Source organism: Hippichthys cyanospilos, chromosome 20 (genome assembly GCF_059441005.1).
Source record: "Hippichthys cyanospilos isolate Australia breed blue-spotted pipefish chromosome 20, RoL_Hcya_1.0, whole genome shotgun sequence".
NCBI classification, from domain to species: domain Eukaryota; kingdom Metazoa; phylum Chordata; class Actinopteri; order Syngnathiformes; family Syngnathidae; genus Hippichthys; species Hippichthys cyanospilos.
The window spans coordinates 13891861-13914337 of NC_142388.1; the positions used below are offsets into that span (position 1 = coordinate 13891861).

A 22477-nucleotide genomic window follows, 5' to 3' on the forward strand; every position below is an offset into this window, starting at 1 on the left:
GGTGGATTGGTGCACCATCCGCTGTGATGAGGACTCTGTACCAGTGGGAGTCTGTACCAGTCTGTTGTGTTAAGCCGTTGGAATGAAGGTCAGCACCTCCAAATATTCTTCAGTCACAAAATGGTGGAGTGCCCGCTCTCGGTTGGGGAAGAGATCCTGCACCAAGTAGGGAAGTTGAGGTATCCTGCAGTCGTGTTCACGAGTGAGAGTGGGATGCAGCAGGAGATCGACAGACGCATCAGTGCAAAAGAAGATGCTAAGCCCAATGGCAAAGCTCTCGATTTACAGGTGGATCTATGTTCCTACCATCACCAGTTGTCACTAGCTGTGAGTCGTGACCGAAAAAACAAGATCCCGGATACAAGCAGCCGACGAGAGTTCCCTCTGCAGGGTGTCGAGACTCTCACTTAAAGATAAGGGCAAGAAGCTTGGTTGTCCAGGAGGGGCTCATAGTCGAGTCGCTGCTCTTTCAATGTTGAGAGAGGCCAGTTGAGGTGGTTCATGCATCTGGTTTGGATGCCTCCCGTACGCCTCCTCGGTAAGGTATTCTGGGGTATGTGCACTGAGAAGAGGCCCCCGGGACGAACCAATACAGGAGGGAAGTCCATGCTTCTCTGCTAAAGCTGCTGCCCCCGCGACCTGACGCGGGATCAGCAGGAGAAAATGGACGGATATTTCTTTTGATTAAGATGTAATTAGGTTAGGCATAAGATATTAGTAATGTTGCCAAGGACAAAAAGTTACCACTGTTAAAACTGAAGTTTTTGTTATCTTTTTCATCTTTGGGACCAAAAATTTGATTATTTTACATTGACTCCTAACTTTGCATTTTTTTCAATGTGCTTAAATGTACTAGAGACATATTTAAAGTGTTTTGGACATGTCTATTGGTTCCATTTAGACAACCATAAATGCTATTACAGTTTCATTCTTGTGGACAGCCCAAAAAATCTTCAGATGCTTTTCAGATGATTGCACACCCAAATGTTTTAAAAAAAAAAAGGGGTATTGAGTTATGCTAGGTGTGTGCTGTGTCCTCAGCAATGCGGAGGGGTTATTTAATGGAGAAAAATTGCAAGTGATGCGGTCTCGTTGACTAGCTGACCTCGCTGACAGGAAACTGGACCAATGAAAAAAATAAAAAATTAAACTATGATGAACACATTACGACAAGAAGCTGTGGGCGTTGCGCTGGTATGAGTCAAAGAAACCAAACCCATTTCACTAGGCTATATTTAAGTCTCGTCCTCAAAACAATTGAGATTTTGTTTCGTTTTCAACACGTATTTTCTTGCAGCTGGAACTTTGTCAGGCAAGTAGATTTTTAATGAAAACAATGTAAAGTATTTTTATGTCACGATCAAATGAGATACAGTATTGTACAGTATATTCCTTCTTCAGTGGGTGCTAGTTTGGTCTCTAAATTTTGCAATTGCTTTCAATTTTCTAGGCCAATATATAACTAATTCAAATATATGATGTATATAATATTGCGTAATATTATTTCTTAGTACTTGGTTAAGATATACTTTAGACAGAACTTCTTATTATACAATTTCACAACATTCATGGTTAAAGGAATACTAAACGTATTCGTTTTCATTTTCAGCAGTAAAAAATGGAATATTTTGTAACGAGAAATAACGTGCTCAAGGAAAGATAAGACGTGAAAGAAATGCTCTGAAAAAGAGAACATTTGGTGTGAATCAGATGAGAAGTTCCTGAAAATGAACATTGCATATGAATCAGATGAAAAGTTGTGTTATGTCAAACCTAAAGTTTATTGGCAGAAACTGGTCTATTGGTCCTGCGGTCCCAACTGGGGTTAGGGCACAGCAATTTGAAGTACAGCTCACTATTCATCATCCTAACATGTACATTTACCATGCTACAAGTTGGAGGGGGGGTTAATATTGAGAGAATTGTTCTTTCTTTGCCTTTGACAACTGTATGTCTTCCTCTCCTTCAGATATCATTTATTTGCCATGAGTGACTGGTCGTACCTGTCAAATCTTCTCCACAAGGTCCAAGCTCATTCCACTGTGGTGGGAAAGATCTGGATGAGTGTACTCTTTGTGTTCAGGATCTTCGTACTAGGTGCCGCTGCAGACAATGTTTGGGAAGATGAACAGTCCGAATTCTACTGTGACTCTCAAGAACCAGGATGTAAACACGCTTGCTACAACTGGATGTTCCCTTTGTCCTATGTGCATTACTGGGTGCTGCAAATCACATTTGTGTCAACCCCCACCCTGGTCTACCTTGGCCATGCCGTCTTCATTATCCACAAGGAGAAGAAAAATATTGAACTAGAGCAGAGCAAACTTAACGGACAGGCAGTGAAGAAACCTAAATACACAGATGATCGAGGGAAGGTGAAAATTAAAGGCATCTTGTTTTACACATACATGACCCAGCTGGTGTTTAAGATCATCGTGGAGGTAGGCTTCACCATTGGACAATTCTATGTCTTTGGCCCTCTTCAAGTTGTCTCAGATTTTCATTGTAAGAAATCACCACCTTGCGCAATGGTGAGTGGTGCCAAGTGTTACATTTCTCGCCCCACAGAGAAGACCATCTTCATCTACTTCATGCTGGCGGTTTCTGCTATTTCGGTACACCTCAACCTTGTTGAGATTGTGTACCTGCTGTGCAACAAAAGACAAAGTGCAAAGAAACAGCTTGCATCTCAATCACAAGGGCTCACAGGAATGCCACGCACACCAGCCAAGCCAACATGGGGAACTACGAGAAATCAGTTTGAAGGCTACCCTATGTTGCCTTTACATCCACAAGTCACCACGTGCTTAGCCAGCAGTGACGCTCACATCCACTCAGAGTGAAAACAAGGACAAACCATTTACCATTTTCTCTGTTGTTCTTTGAAGAGATTCTGTTGAATATTTATTTTACATTTGTCTGTTTTATATTCGTTATATGGCAAACATTGTGCTGAAAAAAAGGTATGTGTTCTACATACCAATAATTAGAAAATCAAACTGAATATCACAGGAATGATTCTGCAATCAAACATGATTTTTAAAAATTAGAGTGCTACATACCATTCCCTCTGCACAAAGGGTGAAAAAGAAGCCATAGTGTAACATGCTCTACTATCTGTCACTTCAAAGCATCCATCCATTTTCTAGAGCCACTTATCCTCACAAGGGTTGCAGGCTTGCTGTTACCTATCCCCAGTTGACACCCTGAATTGGTTGCAGGGCACACAGACGAACAACTATTCACGCACCCAATCACACCTAAAGACAATTTAGTATGTCCAATACACCCGCCATGCATGTTTTTGGAGTGTGGAAGGAAACTGGTGTGCCTGGAGAGAACCCACATGAGCTCGGGAAGAACATGGGTTTGGGCTTCGGTCCCTGAACTGTGAGGCGGACATGCTAACCACTGCAATACCGAGCCACCCAGTCACTTCCGTTAACCTCAATTATAAAACCCTATCAACCTTCCCAATTCTTTTTCATTTTTGAAATTTAAAACACATCCTAAATAAATACTCTATCAGCCTTCACAATGCTGTAGAAAAAGAAAAGAAAACAACCACAGCTTAATGTCCAAAAGGTTGAAATCGTCATCTTCCCTTTCCTATTTTTAGTAGTTGACAAATTATTATAATTTTATATTTATATACCCTATCAGCCTCCACAATACTGTATTAAAAGAAAATAACTACTTCTATAGCTTAATGTTCAAAAGGTTGTCATTGTTATCTTTCCTTTCCTATTTTTTTGCAGTTTACAAATTATTATGGTTGTGTATTCATATATTATAAATAAATCAGTATTTTTGCTCTTCATCAGTTTATCTTTGAGTCCATTTTACAGTTAACTCATAAATTTGTCGGAAGTCTGTTAGGATGCAAGTGTTTCATTTTGAAGATTAGATACATATTTTTATAATTCCAAAATCCTGAAGATCTGTAAAAATTGATTGGTTTTTTTTTGTTTGTTTTTTTCTCTGTAATCTAAGCACTGTACCAACAAACATCCTATGAGTTTACCACCAGCACTAACACAAACATAGAGACAGCTCCATTCAAACTATAGAACAATTTGATTTTAAAAGGGGAGCGCTGATTCCTCATTGCTGAGCCTACCACACTAATCTAAATGTATTATATAGCTGTTGTTGTTGCCACGCTGATTTATAGTTTTATGCATGGTTATTATTAGAATATATCTTATAACTCAAAAGTATTTGTTGTTAGAACAGCACATGAAGGGTGCGTTTGAACACAACTAACACATCTAACAATTGCATTTATTTATTCATTTACATATAAATGAATCTTGTAGAATCTATGAATTCATAGAAAAAGAAACATTCTGACTCGTGATTAGCTGGCTGTACTCCAACACACCTGGAAGGCAATTAGGAAAATTTGGGACCAATTGAATTAAATGGCCGAAATTTGTTCTTTCAAATTTACATCTCAAACCTAATATAGTTCAAAGGGAAGTCAAGTCATAACATGTCTTTCAATATGCTCTATGTAGTGGCTGCAGCCCCAGTAGTCATGTGATGTTTGCAAGCTCAACCATGATTGGCAGTTACCTGAGCAACAGTGATGCCATTTTCAGTCGACAGCAAGTAACAAAATACCTGCCCACAGAGATAAATTTAAAAAAAAAAAGAAAAAGAAAAAAGAAAATGGACTTTGCTGGTAACTCCAAATTCCACAAACACAATATTAATAATGATTTAACTCAATTAAAAAAAGCGCTAAATACAAAACTCAACCTCTACCAGTGAGGTGAGGGAGAGCTAAAGTTTTCCCCAAAAATTATCTTCCCTGGCTCATCAGATGAATGTCAATTAAAAGATTAGATTAAAAGGATGTAACCGGGATTATGCAATATACAGCAGCGTCTTTGTGTGTCAGTTGTTTCCTCAAGAGTTGGAGGTTGCTTTACTAAAGGAACAGACACATATTGCGCAGTCTGTCACACTGGCCCCCCTCTCTAGCAGGAAACTGAATTGAAGAAATTTCTCAAAATAATCACAAGTTGGACACAGAAACAAGAAGCTGTGAAATTTTTGTTATAGCTGTCAAATCGGCTGATGGTTTCTGTATTTCTCAACAATATTTTCTGGCAAGTGCGCATATATCAGGCAAGTATTTTTTACTATGTTAAAAAAGTTCATTTATTTTTATTTTCAAATCTGTATCATTCTTCCTTAATTAGGGCTAGATTGTTCTGTTAAATGTGCTATTGTGTCGAGATTTTTGCGGCTAAGTATATATTAGTGTAAATTGGGAAGACGATAGCTGTAGAAATCACACATTGGCAAATATTGTTCATGGTGGAGTATTTAGTTGTGAAATCAATACATCTGCTCAAAACACAATCTTAATACAGGCCGTGTAGTTATGAACAATATATATGTGCAGTTTGGTTTCATAATGTTTGTTATTCAAAAAAGGAGTACAAACACAGTTGATACAAATGCTATTTTTCTGAATTAAAAAAAATATATAACAAGTTATTTTAAAGAAAGTTGATATATTTTTCTGATTTAAAAAAAAAAAAACGCTGATGAACAATTTCACAGATTTTTTTTTTTTTTTTTAAATGAAATGATGTACTAACCTGTACAAGTTGGATGAAAAACTAAATAAATCTATCTGTAGGAAAATTAAAACAAGTTTGGTGAAGTGAATCCTCTCAAATTTTCAAAGGATCCAATCCTGGAGAATCACAATGTCCCATCATCGGTTCTCATGTGGTCCTTGGGCGGTGATTGTTGACAACCACTTCAAACTCAGTTTATACCGTTATGTGATGATTTATTAGGCCCTGCAGCTGGGCTGCTCTGATCGGAGTCCATGTGTTTCGCCCGTTACGTCCTTCAGTCTAATGCTTTCATGCCACTGGAGTATGACTTCCTCCTTATCGTACAAATGTAATGACAATGTATAAGGCAACCCACTTCATCAAGACTGTTAAGTTATACAGCAAGTCAGGTCACAAATACTTCACAAAAGGAGCAATACAGTGAACCCTCGTTTATCACGGTAGATAGGCTCCGTAACCACACACATACACACACAGTGGGCCCCCTTGTTATGAGATGAATCTGTTCAATCAATGAGTCAATCAATCAAATTTTATTTGTATAGCCCTGAATCACCGAAGTCTCAAAGGGCTTCACAGGTGAAAAGAGGTCATGTCCAGAATTATTTTGAAAAAAGAGGTCGTACAGAGACATCTTTTCGGTGTAAGGTACACAACAGCATCCCCTGTCAAAGCTCCCAGAAGGGGAAGGAAAAACTCAAAAACCCCAATTTGGGGAAAATCAGAAACCTTCAAAAGGGACCACAGGTGGGAGGAGCTCCCTTCCAGGCCCACAGGTTGAAGTGGATGCTGCATGTACCAAATACAGATACACAATACAGACAAATACAAATACACAATATAGATTACAGAAAACATATTGAACATATATAAAAAAATAAATTGAATTTTAGCGATGTTGTGAAGGTGAAAAAACACTGTTCTTGTCGTGTTGTTATTATGTGTCCAAAAGAAGAGAGTTGATTCAAATATCACGCTGAGGTTTTTTGCAAAACTACTTTGGGCAATAGTGCAGTTATCCAGGTTCAAAGAGGTATTCTTAATCAAGTGCTGATAATGAGCAGGGCCAATAATTAACATCTCTTTGTTACTAGGGTTAAGAAGCAGAAAATTGGAAGATATCCATTGTTTAATCTCGGCAAGGCAGGCCTCCAGTTTACTGCACTTGCATGAATCTTATTTCCAAAGGCATGTATAGTTGGGTATCATCAGCATAGCAGTGAAAAGTAACAGCATGTTTACATATAATATCACCAAGAGGGATCATGTACATGTTAAACATTAAGGGACCAAGCACTAACCCCTGCGGGACACCACATTAGAAAGATTCAGAGATCACATTGCCATAAGAGACACTCTGAGTCCTTCCCAGGATGTAAGATCTGAACCAATAAAATGCTGATCCCGAGATAACGACACATGATTTAAGACGTTCTACAAGAATATGATGATCAACAGTGTCAAGTGCTGCACTAAGGTCAAGCAATAATACCAATAATGTTGATGAGAAGTTGGAATCCATGGCTAAGAGATCATTCGTCACTTTTACAAGGGCTGTCTCAGTTGAGTGGTTGGCCCTAAATCCTGACTGAAGGAGTTCAAATCTATTGTTATCAATCATGAAATTGCTAAGCTGTTGTGCTACAACTTTCTCAAGAATTTTTGAAATAACCGGAAAATGTGGTCTATAATTTGAAAGATTTTCAGGATCTAGGTGAGGTTTCTTAAGTAATGGTTGAATGACCACTGTCTTAAAAGTTTCAGGTATAATGCCAGAGGAGAGCGACAGATTGATAATATTCAAGACAGATGATCCTAAAATTGGGAAAGTCTTTAACAAGTTTGCCTGGAAGCGGGTCTAGCATGCAGGATGTCGGCTTTGCTGCATTACCAGTTGTGTAAGACACTCCAGGGATACTAAATCAAACTGAGACAGGGTTACCAGACTTTCATGAACCTGATTGTCCAAACTAGCATCAGCAATCAAAGAACCTGAGAAGGTAAGTGGCGCTGCCTTTTTTATTTGATCCCTTATTAGCTGAAACAGCTGAGTAAAGAATTGCATGAAATGGTGTGCTGAATGTAGAGAACTATGATTAATCTGCTGCTGTTGCGATAGCTTTGCTACCGTATCAAATAAATATTTAGGGTTGTATTTATTAAGACCAATAATTTTGGAAAAACTAATTAGTTTCAGCTAACCTAGGAGCCTCTTTAATATTTCAGCAAGCTATCGCACCAGGCCTGATGGAAAACCTCGAGTTTGGTTGTTCACCATTTACGCTCAAGTTTTCTACCTAATAATTCAAACATGCGCGTTTCATCCCCAAACCACGGAGTGTGACGCTTCAGACGAGTTTTAAGTCTTAACGGTGCTATTGAGTTTAGTAAATTTAAAAGAACTGTTTTGGCGGACACTAGGACCATGTCTCACCCAGTAGGCATGTTGCTATGATCCTTTGATGCTTTGAACCTGTTGGCTTTGTCTTTGCTGTTTTGGACTTTGTTGGAGGAGTTTTGTGATGGCATGCGAAGAGTAAAGATCTCCACTAGCACAGCAACGTGTGGTTTCTTCGCCTCGCCACATTGGTGACCCCAGACGTTAGAATGGGTGACCCCGGATGGGTCATCTTGCCATATTATTATCCCGGACGTTAGAAAGTTTCGTCAGGCTGTTGGAGATGTAGTCTCGCCACATGGGTGACCCCGGACATCAGAATGTTTCAGCGAGGAATCACCGCAGACGTCCCACATCGTAGCATCCCTCCACCAGCCTATACGTCAGGTAATGCTGCAAGCTGGTACCACGTCAGCCAGCCAGCACCCCGACAAGGGTCCTCTCACCCGTCGCCTAGTCCCTTGGCGCACCAGGGATCGAGCCAGCCAGCAACAGGCTGGTACGGGCGCTGGTGAGAACGGCTGTGCAGTCCAATTTCGGAGTCCCTGGCCGTCGACCGGGATCTTCCAGCCGGGCGGCCTCATCTACTACCGATGTCCGTCCGGCCTCAGCAGTAGGCCTCCAGCCACCATCATTCAGCCACCCCGCCGATTCACCATGCCCGCAGGTACGGTCCGAGTGTACATCGGAGTGGGTCAGCTGGTGTTGGTGCCGCAGCAGGTTCATGCCCAGGCACAGACTGGGACGCAGCCGTGACCGGCCGTCCCTCGGAAGCCACTGTGCCGGCCAGCATGCAGGTCAGCATTGCCACTCCAGCTCCTGCGGAACTTCAGAACATCCCTTTGCCAACGCTACCTCATGGTTTTCACGCTGAGCGTCTCACCCTTACTCCTGTCGCACCTGGGGCCCCGGTGTCACATACACCGCCCAGGACCGGAATGTGACTCAGGGTGCCAGACTGGTGAATACCCTGTGGGGTTTTCCATTATGCCTTTCTGGGTGTTCGGGGGGGAGCTGTGTGGCGGACACTAGGACTATGTCTCTCACCCAGTAGGCATGTTGCTATGATCCTTTGATGCTTTGAACCTGTTGGCTTTGTCTTTGCTGTTTTGGACTTTGTTGGAGGAGTTTTGTGATGGCATGCAAAGGATAAAGATCTCCACTAGCACAGCAACGTGTGGTTTCTTCGCCTCGCCACACCGTGTTAAAATCGTTTGTGAGCTTATCGACTGAATCAATGAAAGATGGAAAGGCAGCTGTTGCGAAAGGAAGTACAGTTCAGAAAGTGCAGCTGTGGTCGATGAGTTAATATTATGGCTTTAAAGCCTTAGTTGCGGTCAATAAGATCACACTGAGCTCGGTCTTCCAATGTTATAAGATAATGATCATTGTGACATTTGTCGCAGTTAGGCCACGGGTTAACACTAAATCTAAGATATTGCCATTCCAGTGTTTCGCTGCTTCTATTATTTGTGTAAAACCAAATACAACGATTATTGCTTGAAATGCTACAGTAAGTGGCTCCAATTGGGAGTTCAAACGAATATTGAAGTCAACCATAATTAATATATTATCTGCATGAGTTATCAAACCAGCCATAAATTCAGGGAATTCACCTAAGAATCCAGAATACGGACCAGTAGGACAGTAAATAACTACCATATAGAATGGTGGTGAGTAGCTCGATCGCATAACAAGAGCCACAAATGTCTTGAGGGTGTGATTAGTGCTCATGCTGAGTTTAAGACCAGATTCTGAAATTAGGCCCCCTTTTTTTTATTTACAAGGACGGGCAAAGTGTTAGCCCACAAAGTTTGGGGGTGAGGCTTCATTTAATGATAAAAATTCTTTTGGTTTTAACTAGGTTTCACAGAGACCAAGCACTTTAAGATTGTGATCTCTAATAAGACCATTTCCAAGAAGGGCTTTTGAGGAGAGTGACCTAATATTTATGAAGCCGAATTTAAACCAGGAAAGTTTTCCTGAACTATTCTGAGTCTTAATGTTAGTAATGACTCCAAACCCATTCTAGCAGGCTCGCTACTCGCAATCTAGGGACCCATGGCTAACCCATTCAAGTTTAAATTAAGCAGTAAAATGCACTATAATTACGGTTTTGTAACCATTCACGATAGAACAAAGCTTTACCATTCCACCATTTTGAAACAAGTGAGGCCAACCAATAGTAGACCTGCATCTCCATGACACAACGCCGACCAATAGCAGACCAGCATTGGACTGACATGCATGCATGGAGGCATTGACAGCAACAGAAAATAAGTGCAATTACCTAAAAACGCCTGTAGATGGAGACAAAACAACACAAATACAGCCAACCCCCGAGGGTCCTAACAGTTGTTTTTGTCGCAAAGCTAATTGTGTCTCTCTCTGCCCCGACAATGTGTGTGTGTGTGTGTGTGCCTTTTGCTGTGGGTGCGCTTCATGACCTACACGAACACGCCTGTGGGACAGGAGTTGGGGCAGGAGTAGATTAAAACTCCACAGGGACGTACTGTGTAACTCATGAAACGCACCCCGGTACAGATTGTTGTGAACACACAGGCAGGAGGCAGAGACAGAGAAGCAGACACCATCTTACCTAGACTTCTTTTAGAATAAAATGGTATTTGAAGTGTAAACCCTCCATTGTTCTCAACTTTGATCATGTACAGATTAGACTTTAATTCAACGTCCGGGCTGCTACTAAAATGATTCAAGGGTGATTGAAGGGTGCACTGGTTAGAGATCAAGTAAAGGTATTCATTTTGACTTGTTTATTAATAGGGGTCTTTTGGCAAATACACACAATCAGAAACTTGGTGAAACACGGATGTTGCGCAACTTCAACTATTTATGGTAAAATGAACTCGAGTTGCGTTGCGAGGAAAGGAAAAAACTGCATTGAGCGCATTCAGCGTTACATTGACGCAGTGTTCACTGACCGCTCACAATGTGGGAAATCTGAAACACAATTAAGGCGCAAAAAAAATATATCTTAAGTAAATGGTACATAACAGACTATGAAAATTTTATGGCATATGAGATTTATTGTGTTTTGCTGTAGTTTTGACATAGTTACCCAAGTGTTGGGCCGTCTTACGTTAACATCGAAAATACCAGAATTTGAATTTCTATTTGTCAAATTACGGCAATTATATAGCCAATGTGTGTAAGTGTTTGCTTGCTTGATTCATTTTTACAGTGTTTAAATAATGAGGTTAAAAAAATCAAGGCTTTTTCGACTTACTATTTTTTTCGTATACGGCTCTCTGAGGAAAAGGTTTGGAAGAATGGGAGCCGTATTTAGGACCACCTACAACATGTAAAGAAAGTAAAGAAAGAAAGTTACCCAACCACTTTGACTGTGTCAAAGTGCCCTTGAGCAAGACACGGAACCCAGAGTTGCTGCGTCGTCAGTAGGTAAATTAGTTCTCAGCTTAAAGCGCTTTGAAAAGCTAAGGTAGAAAACCGCTATATAAGTCATATATGGTATGCGGAGCTCTCAAGCATGGACCCTGCTGACGCGCCTTTCTGGTTCTGTACTTTAGTGTGCACCAGACAAATGACAACTTGACTGCATTTAACAGTGGATTTAACAGCAGCAGTGAGTATGGCATCCGGATCTGCGTATTCAAAACATAAACCAGAATTGAATATTGTGCAAACAAACACATTTCCTACTCAGCCTTTGAATTGAAAACATACCTTTGGTCAAAACCATTGGCCTTTCCGGATCCGTCCGCCCTCACCCTACCCATCAACCTGGCGCTTAGATGTGCAATAGCGCCACCCCAAGGATACATGTTAGACGTTGCATTTGGACCTTTCAAAGTGGAAATCTGCTCACCTTTTCACTTCCCTGTTAAGAGCTTAACATCGGGCACTGTAACGTCGGGCACAAACGCACTCTGGGTAGGGAACAATGGCTGAAAAACAAAGAGATTATTGTTACAATTGTTTGACTCATATTTTTGAGAAATGTTTTTATCTTTGTTCTCTCATTCAGATGTTAGTTATTCGCCATGGGTGACTGGTCGTACCTCTCCAAACCTCTCCACAAGGTCCAAGCTCATTCCACTGTGATTGGGAAGATCTGGATGAGTGTCCTCTTCATGTTCAGGATCTTTGTGCTGGGTGCTGCTGCAGACAACGTTTGGGGGGATGAATTGTCGGAATTCTACTGTGACTCTCAAGAACCAGGATGTAAACACGCTTGCTACAACTGGATGTTCCCTTTGTCCTATGTGCATTACTGGGTGCTGCAAATCACATTTGTGTCAACCCCCACCCTGGTCTACCTTGGCCATGCCATCTTCATCATCCACAAGGAGAGGAAAAAAATTGAACTAGAGCAGAGCAAACTAAATGGACAGGCAGTGAAGAAACCTAAATACACAGATGACCGAGGGAAGGTGAAAATTAAAGGCATCTTATTTTACACATACATGACCCAGCTGGTGTGTAAGATCATCGTGGAGGTAGGCTTCACCATTGGACAGTTCTATGTCTTTGGCCCTCTTCAAGTTGTCTCAGATTTTCATTGTAAGAAATCACCACCTTGCGCATTGGAGAGCGGTGCCAAGTGTTACATTTCTCGCCCTACAGAGAAGACCATCTTCATCTACTTCATGCTGGCTGTTTCTGCTATTTCGGTACTCCTCAACCTTGTTGAGATTGTGTACCTGCTGTGCAACAATAGGCAAAGTGCAAAAAAACGACAAAGCGCAACGCCTTCCGCACCAAACGATCCAAAGTGGGCTGCTTTGAGAAATCCGTATGGAGGCCATCCTCTGCTGCCTTTACGTTCGCAGGTCACCACATGCAGTGGCCCCACAAGCAGCCAAGACATTCATGTCCACTCAGAGTGAAAACTAAGACAATTCAAGCAGCGAGGTTATTCAAAGGGGTTGAATAAAACCTTTTTTTTCTTCTAAATGACATACTTTTTTTTTTAATTAGTGTACAAAAGAGTGCATACATTCTACGTGGGCTTATAAAACAGTAAAAATCCAAATGAGCCAACACCAGGCCCAAACAACAGAAAGTTACATAAACAATCTACCTTGTTATCTTAGTTTTGAAAATGAAATTATTGATTCAAGAAACATCTAAAAGAAAAAGTCATTCAATGTTTTCCCCACATAGCCATGAAGGAGTGAATAAAAAATTTGAATTTAAATATTATGGAATGCTCATGAATGTGTAATCAAATGATGTTAAATGCCACATGATGGTACAATTATTGAATTGAACTAGGTGTGTTGAGGAACATACAGGACACTTTTAAAAGGGAAATCAGATCGAACGTTTTCTTTTAATCGTACATTCTGAGTGCTATCTCCTGTGGAATATGAAATTCCATAAACACAATATTAATATTAGAATGTTGTCTTTAGATCAGTGGTGCTCAATAGAATATATTATAAGAAATATATTTTTGGGGTCGACATCCCCTTTAAGCCTACATATCTGCATTCGTTAAACTTCATGTGGGAATGAGTATGTCCCTCTTTGTGTTAGACAATCATTTGTTTTAAACGTTCCATCTGCATATACGCTATGTTGTTTCCTCCGGCTCATGTTAATACTGTAAACTTTCCGTGCGTCATTGTCAATGTCAGTATCATTGACCGGTGACCTGTCTAGACGTGGAACAAATTAACCAGTCCGCCAAAGGTCCGCTACATTTCACTTGCGACTCTGATGAAGACAATAAAGGAGCAAGCTATCATTTCAACTCTGATGCATTTAATGACAATGATGGCATAAAACCTTGATTGAGATGAATGATTTGGTTCGACAGAAGGTGGCCTGCCTATAGCAACTCTGTCGCAGGGCTTATCAATGTGTTGAAAACAGGCTGTTTCTGCAAAAATCTTGCATTGCAATTTTCTAAGAATTTGACAAACAATTATGCATTTACAGGTATTACAATATTATTATTACAAATTACACTCGATTTACATTTTTACTACAGCTGTTCTTTAATTGTGATAAATCATGAACACGACCTATGTGTTCACATAAAGTGGTTGCCCTTCGTATTACTCAGTATCAAAGATGTAGCGCTCAGTTTTAAAACAGTTGGTGCTTCAGTGCTTTTCAATTATATTTTGCCAAACCCCCCCACCCCCCCAGGAAAGAGAAAACTTTTCGCACCCCCCTCCCACCACTGGACGTACTGACTACAAATAAGAATATTATCTATAAAAAATGTATAAGTATACCGAATCCTGTAACAACAACAACAACAAAAACAATAGAAATCAACATTTAACAATCGTTCAGTATTTTTTACAGCGTTTATACGGGTTACAGCTTCATCTAAAACGGAAAAAAATAACCAAGTGCATCTAAGTGCCTAAAAAAAAAAATTCTTATTTTATTGCAATTACACTTCACATGACAAAAAAAAGCCTAGAAATGTATTTTAGACTGTGTCTGTAAATATTTTATAAGAAGTGTATGTGATAGAAGTTCTGTTCGTGTGTCATTGTTGTTCTGTGTTGTGTTTCTATGTATCAACAACAGATGGAAAGTAGCGACTAAAAATCGAGTGCAGTCATATTTGGTTTTGTGAACGATGTCACTGCACTGTCCATCAAATAAAATAAATCAATAAAATTAAATAAATTACAAATTACAAACCGTGCAGAAATAATCTGCGCTACCGTGACGACCCACAAGGGAGAGACACTAAGATAGAGAGAGACACAGAGATGAAAGACTTTAATGGAATGAAACACATGAAAGGATAGAGGGGACGTATAGTGGAACTGTAAACAGTTAAGTATGAAAAATAAAAGAGAAATGTTTTGTTTGTCTTCTGGTCGTGCCATTTACTCTCGTCCACAACATGACATTGAACCTACTCGAAGAAGAAAATCAATACTGGCAAACGAGAAATGTATGTAAATGCTGGAGTCCAATAATACAGTCAAAAGCGTAGTAGTCGTTTCACCTGTATTTCATGAGATCAGCCACCAGATGGTAGAACAGGCAGGCAAGTGGAAACAGGAGTAGTTGCGGACAACGCATTTATATGTGAAAAGTTGATTTTACTCTTGCAGATTTTAGCCCTTCAAAACATCAAAAGGCGCTTTTGACACACACACACACACACACACACACACACACACACACACACGCACGCACGCACGCACGCACGCACGCACGCACACACACACACACACACACACACACACACACACACACACATATATATATATATATATATATATATATATATATATATATTTACGCACACACACACGCATATAAATACATATGTGCGTGCGTGCGTGCGTGCGTGTGTGTGTTTCTGGAAACTAGATGTATCCTGCGTTAAAGCTGCTGCATTTCAGAAAAAGAAAGAAAGAAAGAAAGAAAGAAAGATTTAAATTGCTGCATTTCGGTGTTTTGAACTTTTTCTCTGACCCCCTCCCCTTCATCCTCATGGAGCGCAAGAGGGGTCTTCGATCCGGCTGACGTCAAAGTCAGGTGACTCTCTCTTCTGGGACGCTTATAAGGGAAAGTTTGATAAGTTAGGCTCAGTTTCCCGTCTGGTCCCAAACTTGGATGAAGACAACTGTGGAGAGTGTTTTAACGTTATTAACGTAACCGTAACGGAAAGAGTCCCGCCGGGCTCCCTGTTTTCCACTTTGTAACTTTCCAGGTAAGTTTGAAGCTAATATTTAATTGTAAGTTATATCCGCTGAAGAGTTGTGAGTCAACAGAGAAGCACTGAACTGAGCTTTTTAAACTTAGTATTGTGAGTAATTATATGCAGTAGTAATTTAAATAACCACCAATTGTTCCCCAAAACAAAAACAAAAAACGTTTTTTTTTAAAAAAAAAATCTTCCTTACAACGCGCGCGTTTGTGTGTACGTGTGTTTGTGCGCTCGCGCGTGACTCAACTCTTAATTGTGTGGCACTATTTGGAACATTAATCTTTCCCTAACACTTTTGAGTGAATGGATTTTTAACTAAAACCTTATTGGCCAGTCAGTTTAGAGCGCTTAAAAAAAAAAGACAGGAAACCTCAAGTAGAGACCTTTTCCATTCATATCCTGTGTCTACATCGTAGGCCATTGTGTTGGATTTGTCTGTGCTGTCCGAATCATTTACTTCCAAAGTCAGCCATGTAGAAAGTGGCGGGAATGTTTGTGTCTAAAACTGTAGCTACAATATAATTTCTTGTCTTTGTCACTTGGAATGATTGACTATGTAGTCATAGTCAATCATTTTAGTGGGTAACTAAAACAGTTAACATTAAAAAAAAAAGTGAAATAGGATACATCATATGGCCTCAAAATGATTGGACCAATGATCAAAAAGGCAGACAAAGAAGCCTACAGTAATCCGCCAACAATTAAATAGTAAAAAAAAAAAAAAAAAAAAAAAAAAAAAACGGTCAAGCACAAAAGAGCTTTTAATTTTTTAAATGATTCGGATTGGACTCAAAAGATGGATGAGCGGCAGCAAGAAGTGTTTATTCCTCTCACCATTTCATAAAACTTAATTCAAACTTTTTTTGTCGCTAAAACTATAATAAACACAACTTGTATTTTTTTGTATTGTTTTTACTCATCTTTGAATTCTGCCAGCATTTTTTTCTTGAATATATGCTGATTAAAATTGCAATATCAATTAAGCAGTAAAATGAACCATCTTATTCATGGCCATTTTGCCAACTGTTGTCAACTTCAAACATTACGCATGACATTATTCAAAGCTCATGTGATGACCAATGACGAAACAGCTTATGAAGGCCAACTCAGAAAACAGAAGTTACAATTAACTGTTCATTACCTGAGTGATGTAATTTTCAGTTGACAGCCAGTGCCATTTTTCAGCAAATGGATTTTACTACTTCATTGATATTCTGCAACAGCAATATTAATCAAATGCTGTGTTTAAATTAGTGGGGGCACATAGAAAATTTGGAAAAAATTTTAGGGTCGACTTCCCCTTTATGGAAAAAGACAATGCAAGGGACAGTTATTGCCTGTAAACGATTTCTTTGTTGAAAATGTGGGAAAGACGACTTACACATCAGCTAAATGTAAAACATTATCAACTTATTTATGGATCATTTTCAGTATCCTACATTGTTCCTTCAAAGCACAATTATGTGTGGTCTTGAGTGGAGAAAAAAAAAGTATTGCATTTCACAAGTGGCCTGGGTTAAAAATGAATGAAAATGTCAAACACTTGATGCTTTGCTAGTTCCCGCTATTTACAGAAATGTCTATCGGAATGCACCACGGCCTTTCTGTGTGATGGCAGCAGTTTCTAATCCCCCAAAAAAGTTAAACTATAAAAGGTACACATTAGTCCAATTGAAAAGTGCTCCAGTCTTGTGACATCTTAATGAAAATAAAATATGTAGATAGCCCTTGCCTTCAGACCAAGTAATGTCATAATGGTCAGCACTAAGCTGTCAACAGGACAGTGTGAGCACTGTGGAAAGAAGCTCACAGCGGGATTTTTCCGCTCCACTCCATACACACTTTACAATGTTACATTGGCTTCACATTCTCATAAATGAGCTGCAACATTTTGATGGAATAACTTGGCAAGAGATGTCGTCATTTGCCAGATTTTTGGGTGGTTGCTGAAGCTTCATGTCTACTACATCTTATTTGTACTTCTTCACACCATATTCTCGAGGCCAACCAGTTTGTTTACTGGCGTTGTCACTTGGCATGGGTTTAAAGAGTGCAGTAGGGAACATACTTAGGCTAAAATCCCCTCATGTGACTGAAAAGTTTTTATTCAAGAGCCTCAACCAGTTTGATCTGGGTTAATCCAAAATGAAAACCCTTTTTATAAGGGTGAAGAGGTTTACTGTTGATGTTATTTCCACAAATCTAATTATTAATGTCATGATTCATAGATATATCTCTGATCTAAGCTTTTGTTAACGTTTCTGCATTCATTACATGATTCATTTAATAAGTCATATTGGGTGTTAGAATGTGACACGCACTCAAATTCACAGATTAGAGTGATACAAATGTGTTTCCTGTGTCTGAACAACTGATTGAGCGCGTGTGCTTGTTTAGCTAGGACCTGTAAATGCCAATAATGTAGAGATGGCATTTTGAAACCCTTCAAATTAAATTAAATTTCTAATGATGAGAATGATGTACAAAAATGAGTTTCTGCATCTTGGGTTTGCATCTTTTTCATTTTTAAGTTAAATTTACAGTCAACAGTCAGGTTTTGGTTATTCAAGTCCACATAAACAGCCCGTCGCCTGTCTGGTTTATATCCATGCACTTTATTTTCTCATCATAACTTGTTTAAAATGCTCTTTATTTTGCTTAAAACGCAGAAAAATGAGAGATGCACAAAACAAAACACAAGATCTTGATCTTTTTTGCCAAATGTAAGACATTGGCCTTTGCCTTTAGAGATTGCATTATTGAGACTTATATATGTTTGCATGATTTGTATGTGTAAAGCCAAATGATGTCAGTTCTAATCAAAAATGTATTTGAATTTTTCCAATTCTCACATCTTGATGTGTTTGTTTTTCATCAAAGGGCCCTTGAGAATGGGCGATTGGAGCGCGCTCGGCCGTCTGCTGGATAAGGTCCAGGCCTACTCCACCGCTGGGGGGAAGGTTTGGCTCTCTGTTCTCTTCATCTTCCGAATCTTGGTCCTGGGCACAGCAGTAGAATCGGCCTGGGGAGATGAGCAGTCGGCCTTTAAATGTAACACCCAACAGCCTGGTTGCGAGAACGTCTGCTATGACAAATCCTTCCCCATCTCCCACGTCAGATTCTGGGTCCTTCAGATTATCTTCGTGTCAACCCCTACTCTACTTTACCTGGCTCATGTCTTTTACCTGAACAGGAAGGAACAGAAACTGAACAGGAAAGAGGAAGAGCTAAAAGTCGTACAAAACGACGGAGGAGACGTTGAGCTCCCACTGAAGAAAATCGAAATGAAAAAGCAGAAGTATGGCATCGATGAACACGGCAAAGTCAAGATGAAAGGAGCGCTTCTGCGAACCTATATCGTCAGCATTTTTTTCAAGTCTATGTTTGAAGTGGGCTTTCTGGTCATCCAGTGGTACATGTACGGCTTCAGCCTGGCCGCTGTCTACACCTGCGAAAGGTCTCCGTGCCCACATAGGGTGGACTGTTTCCTGTCACGTCCCACAGAGAAGACCGTCTTCATTATTTTCATGCTAGTAGTTTCACTGGTGTCCCTGCTCCTTAACGTCATTGAGCTCTTCTATGTGTTTTTCAAGAGGATCAAAGATCGCGTGAAGGGTCAACAGCAGCCCGCCCTCTACCCTAGTGGGGGAACTTTGAGCCCAACCCCCAAGGAGCTCTCCACTACCAAGTATGCCTACTATAACGGCTGCTCTTCCCCTACTGCTCCACTCTCACCGATGTCCCCCCCAGGTTACAAGTTGGCCACTGGAGAGAGGGGGACGGGTTCCTGTCGTAATTTTAACAAACAGGCCCACGAGCAAAATTGGGCCAACTATTCTACGGAGCAGAACCGCCTTGGTCAGATTGGAGGAGGAGGCAGCACTATTTCAAACTCCCATGCGCAAGCCTTCGACTTCCCCGATGATACCCACGAGCATAAGAAACTGACGTCGTCGGCCGTACACGAGATGCATCCTCTGCCGCTGATGGACGCCAGGCCCTGCAGCCGGGCCAGCAGCCGGATGAGCAGCCGGGCCAGGCCGGACGACCTGGATGTGTAAACCTGGCTGACAGTCTGATAATCAGGAAACAATCACTTAGGTTGAAACGGGAGCTAAGCTCCGTTTCGCTCTCTGTCATAGAGACTCTTAGTTGATCGAGAGACCTTAAAACTTGTTACTTAACATCGTCAAAAGGTACAAGTTGCAAATAGTTTTTGATGACTTACCATTGGCGTATAGCGCCTACTCTAGCCTTAACAGAGCGCCCTCTTATAAGTGCTTGAAAGGCAGAGGTGATCCTGAGACCCAGTCCTTCTAGAACAGTGAATCGCTGTAGTCAGTATCTTTTATTTGGTTGAAGCTTGTTTCATTTTAGGTAAACACTCTGTTGTCATTGCATCTTTATTAGTGGTGATGATTTTGTCGGCCGTGTTTCCATGTCAATTTACTGTGTAATGCTTTAGAATAGTTAACTATGATTTTGACGAAGAAGTACAGAGAGGTTTTTTTTGTTTTTTTCATATTAGGGTACCATAAGTGCTGTATTACTGACCAAGGACAGCTGTGCAAGACATGTGGAAAGTCTTTTAACAGAATTTGTAGCCGTTTATGAAAAATATATTAGTTTGGGAGGTTTAAATTTCATTTACAATACTGAAAAATAAAGTCAGTTCCTGTCAGTCACCAGCGCCATGACTTGCTGACATGCCTTGAGCTTTCGGCGTGAACCAGCCCTAGATTAAATGTATCTTTCCGTTCAGTGTTTTTCAAATTAGTTTTTCAACGTTCATTGTCATTTGGAAACTGATAAGCTTTTTATTGATATCTTTTGGATTTTTTTTTTTTATCTTACAGCCCACATACATTGTACGGTAAAGGGTGGTTGTTTACAACCATACATTTCTATTTCAGGTATGCTTTACAACTTGGGAGGCCTACCAAACTTAAAATGGTTCCGCCTCATGGGTTCACAGCTAAAATTGGGTGACTTCTTAGACACTGATACTGTAAATTGACAGAAACTAATTCAGCTATAATCATGTTTTCGTAGCATGAGATAATTCATAGTTAAAGTGTGGACATGCCCATTGCCAATGCCCCGTGACTTTCCATTGAGACCAAACAATAACACTATCAAAAATGCAAAACAGGGTCTTGGGGGGATTGCTGAATATTTATTGCTCGGGATCCTATGGAAACCTGCCCCTCTTATAATGAATTGACTACTATTTAGTATATCTTACATATAGGTTTTATTATATTTCAACTCCCCACAAATTATATATTTATTGGCAATATCTGAAGTCACAACATCAGTAAGTCTGAATGTGTTTTTGTCCTGATAAACTTTGAATTTATATTGTGTTTCATTTCGTGGATTTATCTGTTTTGTTTTTTGTTTTTGTTTTTAAGAGCGTGTGAGTGGCATGATTCTTGGAATAGACTGTGGTGACAGCGGTCTGAAGGATAGTAAAAACACTGATTCCGTTTTCATATTTTTGGGAATTTGGGAGCCAGCAGAAATATTTTACTCTTTTTTTTTTGTTAACATATTTGAGTGAATGTTTTTTTGCCAGTGTTTTTGTCTCAGACTCGATGTCAGCATTGCTATTTGAGAAATAGTGACTTAGTACTGTAAATCAATCTAACTGTCACAACGGAAAAGTGTGCTTTTAGAAGACATCTCATATATCTGGACTAATATTTAGTCAGCTATATTAAAATACATGCCAATGTAGCTCCACAACTACAAAACATTTGAAGTTAAAAAAAAAAAAAAGTCTCAATTTGTGCTTTGGAAGTGAGTCAGTGCATCGTTCTGTCGGTACTGACGTGTCATGGAGCGTTCAGCTACAATGGTATTTGCACTGAGATCTAGGTGATAAATATATGTTAATATGATGCACCCCCAATATGAGAATTTCAGATATACATGTTGCTAATTTATTTTTAAACAGACAAATCACTTCAGTGCATAATATGAGTCACAAGACTGCAAGTTTATTAGTTCTGGGCCAGATGCAAATTCCATTGACAAAACAGGAAAAAAGTCATTTGTTACAGTCGTTCAGACTAAGTGCTAATCAATGTACAGTGTAAGTGCATGATAGCAAAGAAATCACTGATTCATTGTATCTGTGAAAACTATTTTCACCAATAAATGTTTCTTCATTTTTAATCATCTGCTTTTGTCTTTATTTCCTTTTTTGGCTTAACCCCATTCTAGTTGATATCGCTGGTGCGCTTTAACATTGCATTAAAAATTTATAGTATAAAAGAAGACTTTCCCAGTGGTTGTAACAGTATATGGTATATTACACAGCAACTATTATATAGTATAACCTTAAACACACAATTCAGTTAAAGAACAACATGTGTTCAGGCCTATTCCATATTTTAAAGGCTTAAATTGGATTGAATTAAACCTCCTTGTGGGACAAATTCAAACCGCAGGCCATACTTTTGACAACCCTGCTGTAGAGGCTCATCTCTATATCATCTCATTTTGACAGGAGGGATGCAAGTGGATGAAGAAATCTTTTGGGGAAATGAGGTAACGATTTTGAACTCCTTTCATGGAGACGTCTACAGAAGATGACATCACATCACTGTCATCTAATAAATGATGTCCGCCTGGCTGAATTACTATTTTTCCAATGTGAGCTGCTCCACCTGTCATTTGTGTGTACCTGCCCCCTTGTCTCATCCAGCTTTCCTTGCATTTTGTTACAGTCCAGCTGTTTTGTCTTTTGCTAATTGTGTGCAGTGTATTCAAGCCGCAGCTTGTTTCCAGTTAGTTGTCGGC

At 39.9% G+C, this 22477-nt stretch overlaps 4 protein-coding genes across 4 annotated transcripts; all 4 read left to right on the forward strand.

Annotated features, from left to right (window-relative positions):
* Positions 1-1980: 1980 nt before the first annotated feature.
* Positions 1981-3659, forward strand: LOC148407482 (gap junction Cx32.2 protein-like). The gene has a single exon (XM_088403237.1). The coding sequence runs from the start codon at positions 1986-1988 to the stop codon at positions 2841-2843; it is 858 nt and encodes a 285-aa protein (XP_088259363.1). The 5' UTR covers positions 1981-1985; the 3' UTR covers positions 2844-3659.
* A 4407-nt stretch (positions 3660-8066) lies between these two features.
* LOC148407483 (uncharacterized) lies at positions 8067-9168 on the forward strand. Its single transcript, XM_088402709.1, has 2 exons — positions 8067-8385; positions 8456-9168. The coding sequence occupies exons 1-2, from the start codon at positions 8319-8321 to the stop codon at positions 8752-8754; spliced, it is 366 nt and encodes a 121-aa protein (XP_088258835.1). The 5' UTR covers positions 8067-8318; the 3' UTR covers positions 8755-9168.
* A 2149-nt stretch (positions 9169-11317) lies between these two features.
* On the forward strand, positions 11318-12933 carry LOC148407484 (gap junction Cx32.2 protein-like). The gene has a single exon (XM_088403239.1). It carries the CDS (start codon positions 12021-12023, stop codon positions 12864-12866), a length of 846 nt encoding a protein of 281 aa, XP_088259365.1. The 5' UTR covers positions 11318-12020; the 3' UTR covers positions 12867-12933.
* Positions 12934-15520: 2587 nt separating this feature from the next.
* gja1b (gap junction protein alpha 1b) lies at positions 15521-21850 on the forward strand. Its single transcript, XM_088403018.1, has 2 exons — positions 15521-15673; positions 18551-21850. Exon 2 carries the CDS (start codon positions 18562-18564, stop codon positions 19729-19731), a length of 1170 nt encoding a protein of 389 aa, XP_088259144.1. The 5' UTR covers positions 15521-15673; positions 18551-18561; the 3' UTR covers positions 19732-21850.
* The last annotated feature ends 627 nt before the right edge of the window (positions 21851-22477 follow it).

Bases quoted from the DNA above. Each gene is read 5' to 3' on its own strand.
- LOC148407483 (XM_088402709.1), top strand. From the start codon at position 8,319: ATGTTTCAGCGAGGAATCACCGCAGACGTCCCACATCGTAGCATCCCT. The intron at 8,386-8,455 runs GTAATGCTGCAA...CCCGTCGCCTAG, and splicing joins TCCACCAGCCTATACGTCAG to TCCCTTGGCGCACCAGGGAT.
- LOC148407484 (XM_088403239.1), top strand. From the start codon at position 12,021: ATGGGTGACTGGTCGTACCTCTCCAAACCTCTCCACAAGGTCCAAGCT.
- LOC148407482 (XM_088403237.1), top strand. From the start codon at position 1,986: ATGAGTGACTGGTCGTACCTGTCAAATCTTCTCCACAAGGTCCAAGCT.
- gja1b (XM_088403018.1), top strand. From the start codon at position 18,562: ATGGGCGATTGGAGCGCGCTCGGCCGTCTGCTGGATAAGGTCCAGGCC.